Here is a 21,073-nt window from a genome sequence, read left to right as displayed (position 1 = left end):
AAGGGACTGGTTTACTGCACGGTGACTTAAATTATTTCTCTTTAATTTTGTCTTGAAGTGACAAGATAATGTTAACAACTCTCGATTTTTACTTTTTCATGCGAAGTTGTAACAAATATTAAAACAGTGCGTTTTGTAGATCTAAGTCGTTTGTGCAATTTGAAAAAATTAATAGACTAAAAAACAAATTATATAGATGTGGAAATATTTTCAGATTAGTTCAACATTATATATATGTTTATATCTATTTAATACTTTTATAGTATACTATATTCAACATTTTTTAATTAATATACTTGTCGTTATCTCTGGCAATTATTTTCTTCCTATTCTCCTCTATCTTAATTTTTACATTACGATTCAAATTACGTGTTTTACACACAATAAATATATCAACATATGTATCACCCATATACATATACACATTCATTGAATATATGAATATATTATACTGCTATGTATATGCATATTATACCCATATTATATCATACGCGCGTTTACACCCACTTAACAATTACCATAAAAAAAAACCTCGCGCAGTACCAGGAAGAATATAATTAACATTCTCCGCAGCCAATTTAAATTCAGTCTATTTCCCCGAGTTGCAAGGATATTAAAAAGAACGTGCTATACCACGCGCTCCCATTGCACTCATTATATAAATTCAATTAATGCCTGTGAAGCTTCCACGCTGTCGTTTCATAAAATACCGCGGTAACGTTAATTACTAAAAATAGGGAAGAGAGAACAGAGGCCGGCGATGTTTCGCGTCTCGCATCAACGAAAATACGGCGAACCGAATGAGGGGTTGGTAGGGGAATATATTCGAGAGGCAACGCGACGCGGAAACATAAGCATGAAAATACAAACGGAGGAAGACAGAGACAAGTTAATTCGCGGACGGTGGTTGATACGGAAAAATCGGAACGAGACGAAAGAGGATGTTTGATCAAGCCGCTAATATAACAGAGTGCTCGCCGTGCCGTCATAAGAGACCGACGTATGTATATTAGCGGACATTATTAAATTCCTTACGAGGTTCGGCCACTTCAGAAAAATTCATTAACACGTTCGCGGACGTGAGTGATGTAGGATACGTTTTTATTGCGGTGTGAAGTTATACTAATGTTGTAACGCTGTTATTTATAAGCTGCGTTAACTATGCGTTCCATTCTATATAGCATTTATTTTTTGATATTATATTATGTATTAAAATATGTGCAATGGTCAGGCTAGTATGTATAATATAATAAGTTATAACGCTATTATTTATAAGCCACGTTAACCATGCATTCGATTCTATATACCATTTATTTTTGGAAATTATATTATAATTGATACTATAGGCAAACTTCGAATATTCGTGTAAAATAAAAATTGTCTATCTTAATTGTGACAAACTAGAACAAAATAACAGTTTTTTTCTAATATATCTAATAAATTGAAAATAATGTAACCACAAGAACATTCTTTGTTTCCTTAATCTTTCCAAAATATAAAGGAAATGAGAATTAGTTGAATTCACTCAGAATTCCTTAGCAATATCAACAAAACCTCGTCTATATAATTAAAAAAGAAACAATTAACTAGATTGTTCACCTGGAACCATAGTACATTTTCCGACATCTTTAACCAGACGATAGTAAAATCCCCATACCGAATACCACCATAAAAATTCCACCCGAACGAAAAGACTCGCCCGTTCACGAATGGCAAAAACCCTAAAACAAAGTCATTTAATATTCACGCTAGACTGTACCACACACTCGTGCATCCCCGTATCGTAATTCCTCGATCGGGTATTTCGACCAGTCAGCACCATCGGCAAATCAACAAAATATTCCCAGCTGGCGATCCGCGATAAAAATTAAGCGATCGAGGGGCGATTCGTCGGAGGTAGGCGCGCGGGCGAGAAATAATTGGCGAGAATTCGCAAGAAAGCAGAGAAAGAGAGAGAAAGAGAGATGGAGGGAGAGAGAAAATCGGTGGTTTCGGTTAGCGTAGATGCGAAATACCGCGAAATTGTTTGACCATCGGCGCTTTGCCCGTCGTAACGTAAAACCCGGTGAAAATTAGAAGATCCGTGTGTGAGTGGTCGCACGTACGTGCACAGGGCCGGGACACATTTGTACGCAGTGCCTACTAATACGTATCTGCTCCCGCCGACGTACTGGTAACACATAGACCGCAGATGCAGAGGTATATGCATCGTTAGATGGGCTCGGCTCACAGAGAAGTGCGGATAGAGCGCAGTTCTAGCTGAAGCCGGCTCTTTGATCAGCAATTAACACCACGAGCAGCACTGAGCTCGATCTTCCGTATGCTCATTGGATGAACCCTCGAGAGAGATACCCCCCCAGACCGATTTTCATCCGACCCCCGTCCCTTCATAAATCGAATGGTTCACCTGTTTCATCATCCTTCGATGCGCCTCACGGCTTTGCTGGATGTTCCTCCGCGTGTGCGCGCTTATACACATACATGCATGTATCCATATGCTTATACATGAACGTATATGTAACTAGTATACACCAACGTACATACAGCCAGTCCCATAAGTATTCGTACCCTCATTGCTTCTAAGAGAAATTTGTTGAAATCAAGGGACTCATGTAAGATTTTGCAATAAACTTTTTCTTACGAATGAACACATGTATAAAGTTTATTTATACCAAATTATACCAAAATTGATTAACTAATAACAAAAATATATTGATTTTACTCCTCGTAGTACGTAATAACAAAAGAATTCGTACCAGTGTAGATTTTGTCAAAAAATATTAGAGTAGCTATTTTACTTTATATTAATTTTCTAATATTTAGTGGGTCCACCTTTATGCCTTATTATATCGTTTAATCGATTCGGCATACTTTCTACCAGTTTTAATGCGATATTTGCTTGAGTTTAGTAGTCATCTTCCAGACCAAGCTTAATCGCAGTTGAGTGCAGATTTTCTTCGAGTATATATATATATATATATATACATCAACGTACACATCTACACCAACGTATACGTGCGCACACATGTCAGGTATACACAGACGTAGCCATAGAGATCCCCGTCTGTATATAGGTGTACATGCGGCCGCTTGCACACGCCAGCACAGTCCGGTCACGCTTCTGATTGATCATGTTTCCGAATGCATTGGCCAAGTGCAGTCCTGCAGAGAGTCGGAAGCGAAGGCTTTCCGGGAAATTACTGACCAAGGTTCAAATTGCGATCGAGTCCAGTTTATTTCGTGGATCTTGTACCGTGTGTCCGTGATATGAAAGCGCATGTTCGCATTTTTCCGTATCCTTAAATCGCTTCCCGTTCCCACCGCTACATGGCTCTACATCCTCTCCCTCGCTCATCTTAGTTCTTTGGCTGTGCCGTGTTCAATCTCTCGTTGTCCTTGCGTTGAAGTTTTTCGTTCGTGTAATTGCAGTTTTAGTGTTTCAGTTTTGCAGTTTTAGTGTTTCTTTAGTTTTTCAGTCTTGGGTGGACGTGGTTCTTCGATTTTATACTCCAGTTGTAATATTTGGACATTCGTTTGTTTTTAATATCATTTTATTATCGTTAGGGTTGTTATTATTTATCGCATTTTTATTTGTAGGATTTTTATATGGTTTTGTATTATATTTCTTTTTCTTCTTTTATTTCATTTTTCTTTCTAGTGTTTGTATTGTTGTTGAAATTCTGTAACAAAAGAGTTTTCCTCGTGAATCCATAGATATTGTTATTATATTTTTGTGGTCGTAATATTTTAATTTCATGTGTACTCAATTTTTTAATTTTGTATGCCCTTAATTCTCTATTTTTATATGTAATTTATTTCTAATATTTCTGTTTCCTTTGGACTATTCGTTATGATTGTCTGATGACTATTCTTTATGAGAAAAATGACTATTTATGCAAGTTTCTCAATTTTATAGAGTAGTTTACAAAAATTATAATTACAAGAGCCTAATTAGAATTACCAGATAGCTCGTGATTGTATGATACTCTGCCAAAAATGCTTTACTATTAAAAAGGCGCCATAAAAAGGATTTACTTATTACTTCATACTCATTATTCTTTTTTCCTTTTTATTACCTATTTACATAATTTTTTAAAATATATCAACGTTAATGAATTATACAAATAATTATATATCAACGTTAAATGAAACTAAGAATATAGTGTTCCAATTTCAACTGATTAAAATCATCACAGGAAATAAAATTGTACTTAACTCATTTGTTTTGCAATCTATACAGCTTCGTATTTTGCATAAAATCCACAATGTTTTAATGTCTTCAACTTTAATAATAAATACGTTTTCCTCTCTATAATAAATTTAATTCCTAAAACAATCTAAGCTATACAAAATCAAATATTCTTATTTCCGACTTGAAGAATCGATTCGCGTCGACTTCGAGCAAGTCGAAAAGATTCGAACGCTCGTCGCGGCTGGAAGGATCGATCATTGTTCGAGACCCGAAATTCGAGTACTCGCGCACGTCCGGCCGAGAACGTGGGTGACACGGATGAAAGGAGTAGGCTAGAAAGGTGTACAGCGGGAAAGGTAGTGGTGGTGGTGGTGGTGGTGGCGCTGGCGAAGAGAGGATGGTGTCGGTGGTGGCGATGAAACCGATGGTAGGGCCGCTGGTGGGACGTGAAATCTAGAGGAATGGGAGATATGGCCGTGACCGCGTGGAATCCGTGGAATGTGGCCCGTCACGCCGGAGCAAAGCCGTGGCAGCCCGCCGTCCTCCTCTCTCGGTCCACTTCGATCCTCGTTTTCCCCCGTCTTTACACTCGAGACGTCCACGTGAAATTGCGTATCAATTTGCCCGCAATTCTTCGATTATATATACGCGCGTCGAACCAACGGCACCGATTTTTCCTACGCCTCCTCTATCCCGACACAATGAAAATCGACCTCAAAGCCTGCCACCTCTCTCTCTTTCTTTCATTATCCTCGCTTTTACGGGGAATAGTCCTTTTAAGCGGCTGGAAAGCGCCGGAGACTATGAACGTTTGAACTTTAGAGCCGCTTGTCCCGGCGAGTTCTAGCGAATTTCTGATTGGACGTACTGTTGAAAATTTCGAATGAATTACCGGGAATATATTTAATTGAAATTTTAATAGTAGTATTGATGGATGGAGGTATTTTTTATGGTACAAATTATGCAGTTGGAAAAATTTAATTCCGCTGTGTTACTTTTGCTAAATATAAAAATTCCGCTTGATTTTTCTGTTTCCTGCTGAATTTAATTTTTTGTTAAATTAATTTTGAGCTAAATCAAATGTCTACTAAATGGATCCACGATTTTCTGTTAAATTATAATGTTACTAATTTTTTCTATGGCATTAAATTTCTGTCTCATTTTCTTACCAAATTAAATATCTGATAAATTAGATTTCTAATTAAATATCTGCCATATTAAGTATCTATTATATTAAATTTCAGCTGAATTAAATGTTTGCTTTATCGCTTATAATATATTTAACATTAGAAACTATTTTTCTTGCCTCCATTAATTCAAGTCTATATTTGTATATTACTCATAATGATCAATGTACTTTTTGACACTATACCAATAGTTCTATAATATATTTAACATTATAAATTATTAACCAATTGCAAACAGTGTTTTCCACTTTTTTAGAGAAATTGAAAGCTCGTAATAATATTATATATTATATATGATTTGTGACAAAATAGCACTTGTGCTATAGCAATCATTGCTTTCAATGCACATCTATATGCGACGTGTATAATTTAACGTGACGACGTTCGCAATCAAGGGCAGTTTTTGTATGTAATTTTTGAGCGAAGTAGATAGTAATTTTCTAACAAGAATTACAGTGTTCCGGTAGTTGTAGAACAAGGAATCCGAAATGGGTCACGTTGACCCATCTGGTTCTAATGGTAGTTAATCCTAGAAAGACTAGGGGGCGGCTCCCAAAGGCCATTAGTTACAGAACATCAGACATAACTTTTTCCTTTGATCTTGAATGTATCTCTAGAAACACTATACCTGCCGAGGTATCCGAGATTGGTATTACAGAATTATTTTCAGTTCCTTTTTTCAGACAATTTACGATTATTGTAATATTATGCGCAAACCTACTGGATACGTTAATAAAGATACAGTTCTTCGGTGAGCATGGAAGATAAAAATTGCTTAATCAATCGTTTTGAACCCAGAAATACATTGTTCTAATATTTATATACAATGATTGGAATGAATAATTTAGTTTCCTTCATAATTATACGTTCATAATTATACGTTCCTTCATACTAATAACTAATATGAACTAAAACTATATATGAACGTATGATAGATAATAATTGCAATTATTATTAGTACCCTTACTATTCTAAAGTAATATCCAAATATTAACACTACTTTTACCAAATTAATTTTATAATCTTTCTAGAAGAAAAGTGATACCTTGACGCATTTGTGGCACATACGAATTTTTCAAATACAAGAAAACGTACCTATAAATTAACAAGCTCTAACAGCATTTTTCTTTCATTTTTAAAATAAAAAATCTCTTTCCTGCCGAGAGAAATTTTTCTGTAATTTTAATTTTTGTAAAACGGCGTATGATAATGAGATTCTCAGGCTACTGATCACGTGATTGAACGTACAAAATAATTTTTAATTAAAATTGTCAAAGCTGTCTTCCGATACCTATGGCGAAAATAATGTGAAAATAAAATCTTCAAAGGTGCTCTTTCACCTTGCTGCTAAAAATAATTAAAATTTTAAGTGAAATGTTTTCACCCTTTTCGTAAAAATAATGTGAAATTAAAATTCTATAAATGCAGCTTCTCACCCCTTTGGCAAAACTAGTGTTTAATTAAAGTTTAAAAATATTTTTCAGCCTTTTGGATAAAATCGATATTACATTAAAATTTTTAACCTCTAAGGCACGGTTGGATTTTACGCGACTGACATTTTTCGTAACTAAATTAGTTATCATTTTTCTTAATATATATTTGGTATAGCTATATATAGTATTAGCTGTATTTATTTTTTTCTTAGTTTATTGTGCATATACACTTTCACTTCAATCGTTTGCTTTAATAACTAATAATACAATTGAATAAGATATTAATACGTCGTGCCTAAGAGGTTAATAATACCTTTTGACCAGTTTAACAGAAACAGTAATAAATAAAAATTTAAAAATACATCATTTGACCTTTCTGTGAAAATAGTATCCCATTAAATCTTCCCACGGTGTTTTTCACCCCCTCCAAGAGAGTACACAGTGAAACAGCTTTAAATAAAATCGTTGAAAAGTATTTCTCGTCCCCAACAACAAAACAATCATTAATACGAATCACATACTAACGCGTCAAATCTACGAATGCAGCGTCGACCTCCGACCCGTTTCGTTGCGCGTCCAGTCCCCGGAATAATCGGCTCCCGGATTCCCAGCGTCGGTAATAACGGTCGGCAGTAATTCTTCGAGAGTTCACCGTAGCTTCTGTCGGATTTCTTTTTGGGGGAGGGAAAAAAGAGGAGGAGGGCTACCCGCAGATTTCGTAGGGCTCGACAAAAAATTCGACAAGCGGCGCGACGGAGAGCGTCGGCGTTAACCGGCGATTACTCAAAAGAAACCCGGATCCGAGGACAGTGAAGAGGGTTCCCCTGGCCGAAGTCAACGTCCAACGGAGTTTTGGGAGGATCGAAATAAGAAGAACGATGATTTCATCGCGCTCAAATTCGGAGCAACAGCGAGAAGAGAGAGACCCCTGGCACGGCCTCCACGGGGCGGGTATCCCTCGATCGTATTTTCCTTTGTCGGTTCGCCGTTCCTGCGCCGCCTACAGGATATATTTTTCCCAATGACGTAACTGTATCCACCAACATTGATCTTTCGCGCCGAAAACCTTTCTCTCCTCCTCCTTTTTCCTTTTATTTTTCTCTCTCGTTTTCTTCTTTTTCTCTCTCGTTTTCTTCTTTTTCTCTCGTTTTATTCTTTTCTCTCGTTTTCTTCGTTTCCCTCGTTTCCCTCGACCGCTCTTATTCTCCGCCTAATCGCGAGCCAGGACGGCTGACCTTTCGGAAATCACCGATCGCGCGAAACTGACCAGATCTCGGATCTAGTTCGTAAAGGATCCCGCAGGATAAATTAGCCCAGGATCATTCCCACGCCGGGCGGCTCGCGATCTATAGTTTTCCCACGACGCGATGCCTTCTCTACTCGCCGGTTACTTTCCTCGAGATGTACGAGCCGGTTTCACAATCGGTCCTTCATTGAAGGTGAAACGGTCCTCCTTTCCTTCGTCCGCGACGATGTCTTTGATCTTTGTCTTCGATGATTGCACGGCGGCGCGGCGATCGAGCCGATCGACGCGATTCGCGGGGACTGGTTCCTCAGAAGGAAAACAGAAATTAATTATTTGGATATTCGTGCAGGTTAACCCCTTGCACTATAATAACGAGTTAGACTCGTGACGAAGGTGTCACGCAAGATCTGCTAAATATGAATATTATTAATTTCTTCTAAATCGAAATCAAATTGAATCCTTCTGTTATCAAAGTCTAGAAACGGGAGTGAATAAAGACAATAGAAGTAACTAGAATTATCTGTTTTCATTAAGGACAATATTAATCCTTTGCACTCGAAGCCATTATAACTGTAATTCTAAAATAACTTTTCTGACATAAAGCGTTTCAATTTTATATGACAAAATTATAGTTATACTTTTAATAATTTATAAAATCTAATTTTGCATAATATAAAAATTATTTTGGAACGTGCTGTAACAATTTTAGCGGTGCCTCAGTGTCACCACTCGAGTGCGAAGGGTTAAGGATAAATAAGTGCTAATCATCGCAGCGTGAAAAGAGTCGTAGGACAAGGGGTTAAAGAGTCGAGTATTATGTGAATCAAGTTGTATTCGGACTATGTTTCAAATACAATTATAAATAATTTTCATAGTCAAATACAATACATTTATCGAATATAATTTTATTCGTCATTCATTATTGCAATAAAATTTTATTCGTCATTCATTATTCGAATACAATTTTATCGTCATTCATTATTCAAATACAATTTTATCGTCATTTATTATTGGAATAAAATTTTATTCGTCATTCATAAATGAAATATGCTGAAATTTGTATATGGGGTGGTTTTGAGACACATGGGATGTTTTAGTGGAGATCTACGAAATATTAGATCCTTTTGGGTCGTTTACGAGATACTTGAGCTAAGTAGAATATTTTTTGTTTCTACCTAGAGATTTGTTCCATAAGTGCGTAAAATGTGCAGTATGATGAACATAAATCGAATATTTTTTACAGGAGCAGAACAAGTTTAAAACGCAGAAGATAAGAAGATCTTTATGATTTTCTCTTTCCAAAAATAAGCAGCCGTTCTCTCTGAAAATTTTACAATAATCTTCCTCATAATTAAGCAATATGGTTCAATTTTTTCGTTGGAAAATATGTTATAAAATTTAATGTATATGTAATCATTTATAAAACTAATTTCTGAAGTAAAATGTATTAACTACTTGCATTGTAACACGAGTCACGTTTATAATGATTTCCTACATGATCTATAGCTAAATATGAGTATTATTCACTTCTCCTAAATTTTATCCTTTTATTATAAAAAAAAAGCATGGAAGTAACAAAAATTGCCTTCTGCGACTAAGAAAATAATTAAAAAGGAATAAATGCTAATATGAATGAAATCACAGTGCCAAGGATTAATACTTAAGAATTACTAATTAAAAATCGCTTAAATTAATATAAAGATATAGACTCTCTGCGTATAATAATCAATCTATATAATAAAAATAGTCATCGATATACATAATAAAAAATAATCAATATAATAAACAATAATCTTGAAAATTCTGACAAAGCAACGTATAGTACCTGTTAAATTGAGCCGTATATTTAATGCTAGAATGAAGGAAGAAATTTCACGTGACGAGGAACAGTATCAAAAATGTATCGCATTGTCCAGGAGCATGGTTTGAACAATACCACGTGTCCGGGGGGCGCGGGGGTGGAGTGGTGGCTAGATATTACCTTGCGAGCGAGGTTGCCTAACCATTTAGTTTTTGTATAGTAAAAAGTCGGACGGTGGAAGCGAATATTTCGAGGACACAATGTACATAACTCACGCGGCATTTACATATGCATACATAGGACAAGAGGATCGCCAGAAGCGTTTCATAATATCTTGCCGCCGCGTTTTTCCCCATGGGAAACAAGCTGCCGGGTATTACCGCGAAAAAAAAAACACACGGCTAAAGCGCCGCCGCGTATCTATACGGTGACAATATAGTTAAGCGCTCGTGACGAGAGAGTCACGGCTGTGTACGTGAAGTGTATCTCTCTCGTGGTTGAATGTAAAACACGCGAGACATTCTTTAAACGTCGCTACGGATGCGAACGGTATATGCGATGCGTGTGCACGCCGGATGTTCATGGCTGCCGGACGATCTATACGTTGCACCGTGAAGGTTGCGAAGAAATGTTCTGACACTCTGTAGAACAGTGTTTTCAAACGTGGCCGCTGGATATGTGGCAGCCTTTGAGCTATCTTATTTCCTTTATTTCGAAATGCAACTTCTGAGATTCAAACACCACGCGGCTAGGTGTTTTGATAATAATTAGACTGGGGATGATTATACGGGATTTATGTGCGGAAATATGCAAAATGTATGCAAACAATATGCATTTCAGGAATAGGAATTGCGTATATGAAAGATATGAAAATTATATGCAAATTGTTTTGTTACCTGCATTCTTTGTTACTGCTTAATGTTGATACTGTTACTATATTTTCTACTATTTGCTGCATTTGCTACTATTTACTATATTTGCTACTATTTACTGTAATTTGCTACTATTTACTATAATTTGCATTAATATATGCCACGATTATCTTTTTTGTATTTTGCACTGAAAATAGTAATATTTTATCAGATAAAATTAATTCAATGTTCTTTCAATAACAGAAAATATTTTAGAAACATGCTTATACATTTTACTATACTGTGCTTTTGCATCGTCTATAGTTTTAGTAATATCACCATTTAAAATATTACTAAGCTTGAATGTATTCTAATTTCAGAATTTAATTTTAAGACATTTTTACATTTCTTTTTCCTCCGGAAGTACTAGGAGAAAATTGATCTAACTTATCAACTTTGGAGCTGCGTGAATCGAATTACTTAACGTTAATATATTACACTATAATATCATTATATGAACTGATAAAATGCAGTAATTATATTTAATAAAGGTCAAATCGTCCGTAAGATATTCATCCTTGAAAATTTCTTGCACGGCTTTAATGTGCACCGCACCTCTTTCTTTCAAGGTTTCGACAACCTATAAATAAATGAAGACTTAATGGCGCTGTTAATCTTAATGATGTTAATAAAACAGTATTTGATAGCGTGCAGAAGCGTTGCGTAGAACGTTGCCGCTTCTAACCACGTTGCCAAACGCGTTAGAATTTATCTAACGCTATCTATCTATATAAACCAATGGAATCTATACTTTGTACAATATATAGAAATAAGAAAAATACAGAAAAAATACGCAATATACGTAGCACAAAGAAAAGAAATTATTTTTTTTAGAATTCTCTAGTGATAAAGAAAAATTCTATACGTTTGCATAAACATTCGCAGTGTAGCACATTTCCCCTTCGCTCTTTAACCCCTTGCCGTACTTCGACGAGTCTGACTCGTGATGGAAATTCCAGTAACCAATAATTAAATATTAATGTTATTCTGTTCTTTAAAAATCTAATCCCTCGTTATTATTATTTAAGAATTCAAGTAAATTCAAATAAATTCAGGCACGGGATAAACATTAATGTTCTGAGAAATTGTGCCAATTGAAAAATTCCTGCTCGCGGTGACCGTGAGGGAAATGGTACGCAAGTGGTTAAACAACTGCTCTATTTCTTGTTCACTGAACCACTCTAACAAAAGATTCTTCCATTTGCCAAACATGCTATCAAGGTTCACGCAAATCAATGTTTGCGTTCCCGTATTGAGAGCCACTGATCCACGGAATCGGTGCCGATCCAACGATTCCGGTTAACATCCGAGAGCCCGGCACGGTTGAACCGCGGCAGCTAGCGAGGGGTTGGTGGCGAAACGGAACGGAACGAAACGAAACGAAACGAAATGAAAATGTCGGGTGGAAAGAATCTCGGCGAGCGCATCGGTGGATCTTTTTGTCGGGACCTCGGCAATGGCCGTGGCATGTCGTATGTGTATAAACGAAACGGCCTTAGTCGGAGAAGGAATAGAAAGAAGAAGACTGACCCCGGGGGCGGGGGGGCAGGGGGTCGGTCGGCGTCGGGGCTGGAAGAGCCCGGGACGGGGGAGGGGAGGGAGGGGGATGGTCGGAAGGCGGAGGAACGGGAAACGGCGCGCACCAGCAGCTTTCCAGCAGGCCGCAGTGCAAATGCAAGCCTTGAATGTGTAATAAGCACTCACGTCGCAACCCTTGGCTAGACCAGAGCCTCGTGTCTGCGTTTAGAAAGGTCCTGGTTACGCACACGCCGGCCACGGCGAACACGGTCGCGCCCGCGCGCGGAACCCCGCTCTCTTGGCCCTCTCGTGTGTGGGCCACACGTGAATGCTGCTCGAGAGCCCGGTCGTGTGCGTGATTCAGAATGATACGGCACTGTCGACGCAAGTTTGATTGCGAACGGAGCCGGCGACGCCGTTGCCTGCCAGGCCGTGAGGCAAACACGCATCGCCGAGGCACTGGCGGCCACGGTGAAAACAGCCCGGGATTACAGGTGGAAAAGGGGTAGAAAGAGAGAGAGAGAGGAGTCTATCGCTCTCTTTCCCAAAGCTCATAAAAGCCCACGGCTCTCTGTGCGTATTAATGCGCGATGTTGACTGTGTGTTGCGCCGCCCCTCCTCCTCCGAGAACCACCTAAAAGACGATCCATTGTGCGAACAGGAATGAGAGAGCGTAGACCACCCCTTACCGGCCCACGACTTACCTAACCGCGCGCCGGGGCTAGGTCGATCGACTCGCTGAGGGACGCATTGTGCAACGCCGGGCTCCCCGAATTTTTGCAAATTTCTTTCTTCCGACTAGGGAGCCAGAGGTCCCCCGCCACCCTTTGTTCGCCGGATTTTTTCGGGTAGAACAATTTAGAGGAAGCTTTTGTGATTCTCCTCTCGCTTCTACGTGAGCGCGATGGATCGCTATGGTGGTTTTGCTTTCGATCGTTTCGCCCGGGTTCAACTTGCCTCGTCGTTCTGGCTCGGACGTTCTTTGGAAATTGTTGCAGATCCTAGGCTCCGTGTTTCGACCAGTTTAGGGAGATCTGAGATGAGATTTTCTGATACAGTCGTCATTCTTAATTGTACGAGCAAGACAAAAGAACATTGTACCTTTCCAAACTTTTTAAATTTCTTTCATCTGTTCAACATGCTGTGGAGGTTCTAGAAGTTCTTTGAAAGCTGAAACTTGATGTTGTGAGGTAGTAACAATTCCTTTATTGTAAGAAAGTCTTGCAATTTAAATAAAAAGTATAGCTCGTATTACATAATTTCTCCAAAATAATTTAGAGGACCATTCTACTAATATAAAACTAATATAAATTCTACTAATAAAATAAAGAGTAATTTTGCAAAGTGCATACGTAGCTACAATTCTACCAAAATGAATAAGCTCTCGTTATTTAACAAAATGTACAACTAGTCATATGTTTGATGATTCAAAAAGTAATTTCGCTCTTTCAGAAGTTATTTACTAAAATTACTTTCGCATCACGCCAATCAGAAAATAATTTTTCCTATCTCTATATAAACCACAACTGTGCATTGTATATTACGCTAATTTTATAAATTATTATTAAAATAAAATAATTATAAAATTAAGATTAATATTTGAGAGCACGTTGAAATCGAAAAAGCTCGAAAAAAAAGCGCACGACCAATAATTTACAGCCGACTGCCAGCAATACAACAAAGGTACGCGCCGCGGAAATCAAATTACACGGGGCAAACAATAAGAGGCTAAATGCGCGAAAGTTACGAAACGGTAGAGGTTACGCGAGATTAGCGGAGAATTAAAAACTCGGTTTCGAACGAAACAAGTTTCGGCCGTTAATCCAAGCATCCGCGCGCGCGCGCGGGCCCGGTTCTGTATTTGATAAAGCGGAACACAACGCGGCGCCCTACGAAATTGGCAAATTTTTAACTAGTTCGCAAGAAATCTCGTTAACGAATTTATTCGTTACGACTTTATCAAGTTCGAAGCGCGCCGCGCCGAGCATCCTTCCGTGTTTTACTTTCACGGAAAACCCTCGCTGCAGGCACACCGCCGTGGCTATGTACTTCGGCGCGTTGCATCGAAAGTTCCCTCTCTCGAGCTTAGTTTCGACGCGGAACAGAAAACAATTATGTAAGAGCCGTTGACTTCGGAAAATTACGTAAGCCGCCGGAAAAATTCCTCTCCTCTGCCGGGGAGTCCCATAAATAAGAACTTTCGTTGCGGTCGTTCGTATATTTATTACCGTACTCGAACGTCCGGCCTGGGCAATAAATTAACTATCATTTATGGTTTGCCGATATCCGTACGACGAATATCAAAATGTTATTCTAAATATCGCGGTTCCGCTGACGTTTACTGTTTCGTTGTCCCGCGTGCATGACCGCGCGAGATGCATGCGCATAAATTACGCTCGCTGGTGTGTTCTTTAACCTTAAAAGGACCGTGCCTCTTACCTAAACGATTTATCTGTCTACGGGGCCATTCGTTTCCGCAATTTTCATTTTTACGATGAAAACGATTCTGGAGGTTTGTTATGTCATCTCTCGAAAATATTCTCAGTGATTGGAAATGGTATAGTTGTAATATTTCATCACTGCTGGACTTTAGACTCATCTGAATATTACGAAATATTATAAATATTTTATTTTTATTAGTCAGAATATTTTTAAAAAATTGTATGGTGTTGCGAATGTCTTCTAGGATTTTATTGCAATTTTTTAAATGCCATAACTTCTTATGCGAACGAATCTGTGTTATTCACTCTGTTACGCAAATCCTTTAGAAACTAAATGCCATCCTTTAGTTACCTAGAATATTTAAATAAAATGATTTACCGCCTCCGAGAAGCTTTTTACAATTGTTAAAATTTTATACGTCTTTAAGAACTGTGATATAATTTTTCAAATTTTGTTTCATCACTACACTGTAAATCTTTATGCAACCAATATATATATAGTCAAGAATATTTTGATAAAATCGTTTGAAAATTTCCCAAATATTTGTCCAGAACTATAGCAATTCCATACTAAACTGTACAGAACGAAACTTAATTGGACGCATATCTAACAAACGGAATGGAACCGCGCCGCTTAATTAATGCAGGATTAAAGCGATTTCATGCTTATTAGCCGCGCATTTTGCGAACTAGTCTAATGGATAAAGTTACAGCGAGACTCCCGTGGGCGGTGTCGACCATAGCTGATTTCTCCCGCGGATTCCACGGGGCGTTGAGTGTCCGACATTGAGCGATCGTATCAAATTCGCGGCATTCGCCGTTGACAACTGGACACTATCGTTGCGAACACGCTGTCACCGTGACAGCCGACGGATTGATCCCCGTGACACCGCGTCAAAACATTGCCGTTTCGCTTTTACCTGGAAAAAGGGAAAATTGTCTGAATAATGGAGAAAATCGTTTGGGAAAAGAGAAAATTGTCTGGAAAAAGGGAAAATCGTGTGAAAAAGGGGAAAATCGCTTGGAAGAAGGGAAAATCGTCTGAACAAAGGGAAAATCATGTGAAAAAAGGGAAAATCGTGTGAAAAAGGGGAAAATCGCTTGGAAGAAGGGAAAATCGTCTGGAAAAAGGGAAAATCGCTTGGAAGAAGGGAAAATCGTCTGAACAAAGGGAAAATCGTCTGAACAAAGGGAAAATCGTCTGAAAAAAGGGAAAATCGTGTGAAAAAGGGGAAAATCGCTTGGAAGAAGGGAAAATCGTCTGAACAAAGGGAAAATCGTCTGAAAAAAGAAAAAATCGTCTGGAAAAAGGGAAAATCGTTTGAAAAAAGGAAAATCGTGTGAAAAAAGGGAAAAATCGTCTGGAAAAAGAGAAAATCCTTTTGAGAAAAGGGAAAATCGTCTGAACAGCCGGGAAAATTGAAATAATGAATAAGAAAGTTGCCACGGCGTAAAAGCAGAAATCACGTCTATAGTGATCCCGAGTCAGGCGAGCTGGATTAAACGGCCAGTTAAATTTAATCCGATTGTAGTCCCCGTATCGCTTAACTGCCTTTCGTGTGAACGTGACTCCTGTGACAACGAGTTCGCTGGCTGCATTTCTTACTTCAACTGCTCTGAAGATAACTGGCCCCTGGCTTCAGATCTGGTGGTGGAATTGACGTAGATTAGAGATGGGGGTATTCAAATGTTCCTGGCACCTCTTGCTTGAATTTCAGAACAGAAATTCCTATGAAATATGAAAATTAAATTTAATGTTACATTAGAAGAATTGTACTGTTTACGATTATGGGAAAGAGCAATTTTTGTTAATATAGAAAATATTTAAAGTAGCTGGATTTTTATGTGTTTAAAGAAATGAAAAATGGTAAGGTATTATCTTTTACCTATTAATAATATATTTATATAATATATGTATATTCTATAAATATTATATGTTATATAATACTATATAACACTAATATATAATACTATATAATATAATCTACATATTTGATGTGTGCTTTTATATTACTGCTATCAAAAATTAAAAGCTTTCATTTATGAATTTAATTCTTTAGGTAATTTTGTAGTCAGAGTTATGTAATAAATTTACATATTTATTGTGAAACTGTAAATTGATGCAGACTCTTCGAACTCTTCTTCATCAGTCTTTTTAAGCACGTTTTTAAAAATCAATACATATTAATTATCTGTGGCGTAACAATTATAAAGCAACAGAATTAAACTACTAAAAGAAACTTTGAAAAATCTCTGTTCTTCTGAGAATATATTATTGTATATACTACACTATATTATACATATACTATAAAATAAAATTAACATGGTAAAAGAGTGTCTCATTTAGCAAACAGAAAATTATCTACAGATTGACACTCCACTGTCCATTTTAAAAAATCCAGTGTACAAGCAAGTCTATGACTATAGCCCAAACGCAATGAAACAGAGCGCCAGTAAAAAAAGATCGGCGACGAAACGGCGAATGCGTAAACGCGTGAAACAACTTCCGGCGCCGATCATCTGTTTCACGGCCTGTCGGTAGAAAGTTATAAAAATCTTGCGAGCAACGGCAATCGTTGGCAATCGGTGTGTGTCCCGAGACACAGGAATACGAAACCGTGTATAGAACGTTGAACGCAAACACGAGAAGCTCGCGGCATTGGCATGGCGCGCGCGCGCGCTCGCGCTCGCATTCGGTTCCCATTTCGAATATCCGGCTTAGGCGAGCCGGCGACCGCAGCCTCTGGGATATACAGTATCGAATGCGGCCGACTCTCCCGTCCCCCCATTTTTCTTCCTGCGTGCCCCCCTCTTCCTCTTCCGTCTTGTTCACTCTTTTCACTCTCGACGCTACTCTCTCCTCACTTTTCCTCTCGCGTCTCCCTCTCGTCCGACGTCCATGTCTCTCGTTTTTCTCCGCGTTTCCTTCATAAACGCCGGCCGGTACACTATACTTACCCACACACATACATACATACATACACGCAGCGAGCTGTGTAGTCTATTTTCTGTATCGACTCCGCTTCCGTTAGCATTCTCTTCGACCGTGGCATATGGATTACATTCGGTGTCCGCTTCCCCGAGACGCCATGTGTAATATATCCCTTGCGAGCATGATCGCGGATGAAAGTATTGTACAACTGTGCGGCTGCAGCCCTTTATACCGTGAATAGACGCGCCGGAGAATGTGTAGTACTGGTTGCTTTAATCCTTTCACCGTTTATGCTCCTATTTCGGAGACGACTTTCCTGAAGTTTCCTGCGACGTCTCCCTCTTTCCATCTTCGCCGACTTATTTCGCGTTCGTCTCGGTTTACAGAAGCGTTATTGTTGTTGAGAGGATTCTGATTCTTTTTACCATCGTACTCTGACGTTGTTAACCCCTCGCCGTATTTTAACGAGTTGGACTCGCGACGGGGATTTATAACAATAAGATAGGTATGAATGTTCATACGTTCGTTTAAGCAGGAATTAAATATTATTCTCTTGTTAACAATATTTACATATTAAAGTAGACAGAAGCAAATAATAAATATAAAATTCCCTTTTCTTTGAGGAAATTAGTGTGATGGACGAAATTCTAATCGTAATAATTGTGAAGAAAATGGCACCGCAAGGGGTTAATGGTGGATTAGCCTGAAATATGCGGTAGTATTAATATACTAGTGTTAACTTATAAATTGAGAACAATTTGAATTAGAATTAAAATTCAATTGTAATTATTATTATTAGACTACGGATCCTTAAGAAAAAATAATCTAACCTAAAAGTCGATAGCAATTTTCTTCATCCTTATATAATTTTAATTAACTGAAATTGATACATCAATATTGGTAGCGTGTTTGAACCATTTAACTATTTTAATATATAACTATTCTCTATTATACTTTTTTATCGCAAATAAATTCGCATAAAGTAAGATAATACAAATAAGATAATACAATTTGGGTGGTCGTTGGAACGGGTTGTATCGTTGAGTAACGTATTGTTACCATTTTGATTGCAGGCCGAGGAGTTGAACACCCTTGTCGGCAATGCTTTTCGTATGGCATACGTGGCGCAGCTCCAGCGCCAACCGATCCTTCAGGATGTGATCTCACCGCAGTCATCGCCACCCTATCGCAAAGACAAACAGGAGACCCGGTCCTCGTGGGTACGTATTCTTCCTGCCCCTCCTCATTGTCGGCGAGGAAACACTTTCGCTTCCTTTTAAAGGGGTCCGTTCGTCTCCCACCCCTCTGTGAAAACTGGGTCACTGTAGCCGATCTTTTTCAGAAATCTTCACGCACGTGTGCATTTGCGTTCCTTGCGACAAATATGAATATATGAAACATTGATATATAGATAAATGATACGTGCAATTATTAGAATATATTATATTCTTATGGCCTCTAATTTTCACTCAATTTTGACATACTGTCATTTAAGAAGACGCTATAATTTTAACTATTGCAATAAATATGATATCTGAAAATATGCTAGTATTACTTCGAATGTGGAATTAGTTAGCTAATGTAAGAAAAACATTTTCGTGAACGTATGTTCTATATGATTTTATTTTTAACGTGCTAAAACTGTTTCTGAGATTATATCCACATATTTTGAAACACTCTGTATAATGGAACGCATAGATGTATAACAAAAAAATGCATTAAATTCTCCTGATCCTTTACAATATCTTAAATTTTTTGAAATTTTAAATATAATTAATATTTTACTATATTTTAAAAAGATCATTCCAATGTATAAAAAAAGAAGCAAACAACGACAATATTCTAATCTAAATCTAATAATTTAAAATATATTAAAAAAAACTTAAAGATCAGCCTAACAAGAACTACAACTGAATTTTATGTTTAACTCTAATAAAGTAACTTTAAAGATCGACCTGATAAGGAGTAGCGCTGAATTTGGTGATGAATGCTAGTTTCCGTAAAAGCTAAACCGTTTCATGTAATTCCATCAGGTCAGGATCCATGCAACGCGCACAAGAGACGCGGCGCGGCGCTGTTTGTTCAAAAGGATCGCCCTTAGCTTCGATCGTTTTTTCGTTTGATAGCAATTTTTCACGGTCGACCGTTTCAAATAATTGCCTGTCACCGGATTTTAACGGGACCATTTATCAGAAACGAAATTCTCTCGCAATCCAGCGCGACCGGGCCCGGCGAGAGGCACGGAAAAGTTTGTACCTCTCGGAACAGGGAGAGGTCGCGGAAATTACCGGAATGGACAAAAATTGCGAGGGCAAATATTGACGGAACGAAATTCGCATCCGATACCAATAATCTTCTATCGCGTCGCCGAGATCATGAAATACAGTTCTTTGCGCATTTACGGTATACGTGAATACAGTATTATTAACTGAAAATTTTTAACCATTACAAAAATTGTTTCCTTAGCGTACTTTCTATTTATAAAATTGAGTAGTTGCAATTTGATGTAGTGGAAAGCTTGAAAGAATTTTGAAAGATTAACGTATCGTTCTAGATATACACAGTTATCCAAAATTGACTATAGGAAGTTTTTCTAAATAAGAAATGCACTATTTCGTAAATTCCAATCAAACTATTTTATAAAACTGACAAAAATAAAACGTAACGTTATTCAAAATCGTTTTCTACTTTAATACCGAATAAACTATTAAATAAAATTAACACTAACCTCTAACTAAAATAATTAAAAGCGCTACTCAGAGTATCCATCTTGGCGATATAATTAAAAACGAGAAAAATAGTTTTCGCGTCTACGGCGATTACATTTTCATAATTTCGGCTCTATTTGTTTAAATAGACGGCCACGAGGGGGTAAATAAATGGCGCGTGACGCGGTGATGTACGGTCATCCGACTCCAGTAGAGGTGTCCCATTTTACAGGCCGCGTTAATTATAAATTCGACCCAAGTCTCCTGACTCCGTCGCGTTTCCAAGTAAACGGTCAGTCCGTCGCGGTCTGCCTGGCTAGTTCTCCCTACGCAATCGTCCTGGTAATCGCAGTGCAACGGTTGATAAACTATTTATCAGTTTCCTACTTTCATTCTGCCGTCGAATCGTTGGATCACGAACCTCTAGGATAGGTTAGTATCAAAACTGGCGGTGCCCATTTCCTAAAACATTGAGAAATTCCTTCGAAACTATTTCTTACGCTTGCGGGTTGTATTATATCAAAGCCTAATTTCAGTACTGATTTAAAGCTTTCCAGTCGATATAGCGATCTCCAAAATTGTTGGTAGAATATATTAATTTTCGTAGAATATATTAATATTCGCAGAATAATATCTGAAAAAGAAAGCGCCAAGTTAAGTAAAATGTTATCAATATTATTTTATATTCTACATTCTACCGGTTT

At 37.8% G+C, this 21,073-nt stretch overlaps 1 protein-coding gene across 1 annotated transcript in view; it reads left to right on the top strand.

Moving 5' to 3' along the window:
* The window catches only part of LOC144469903 (EGFR adapter protein), a 65,517-nt gene that overhangs the window by 31,481 nt on the left and 12,963 nt on the right, over positions 1-21,073 (top strand). Inside the window, exon 2 of the mRNA XM_078180629.1 lies at positions 18,735-18,881. Coding sequence (XP_078036755.1) covers positions 18,735-18,881 — 147 coding nt within the window. The remainder of the gene's footprint in view (positions 1-18,734; positions 18,882-21,073) is intronic.

This window comes from Augochlora pura, chromosome 5 (genome assembly GCF_028453695.1).
Source record: "Augochlora pura isolate Apur16 chromosome 5, APUR_v2.2.1, whole genome shotgun sequence".
NCBI classification, from domain to species: Eukaryota; Metazoa; Arthropoda; class Insecta; order Hymenoptera; family Halictidae; genus Augochlora; species Augochlora pura.
This window is presented reverse-complemented; position numbering and strand designations above follow the sequence as displayed.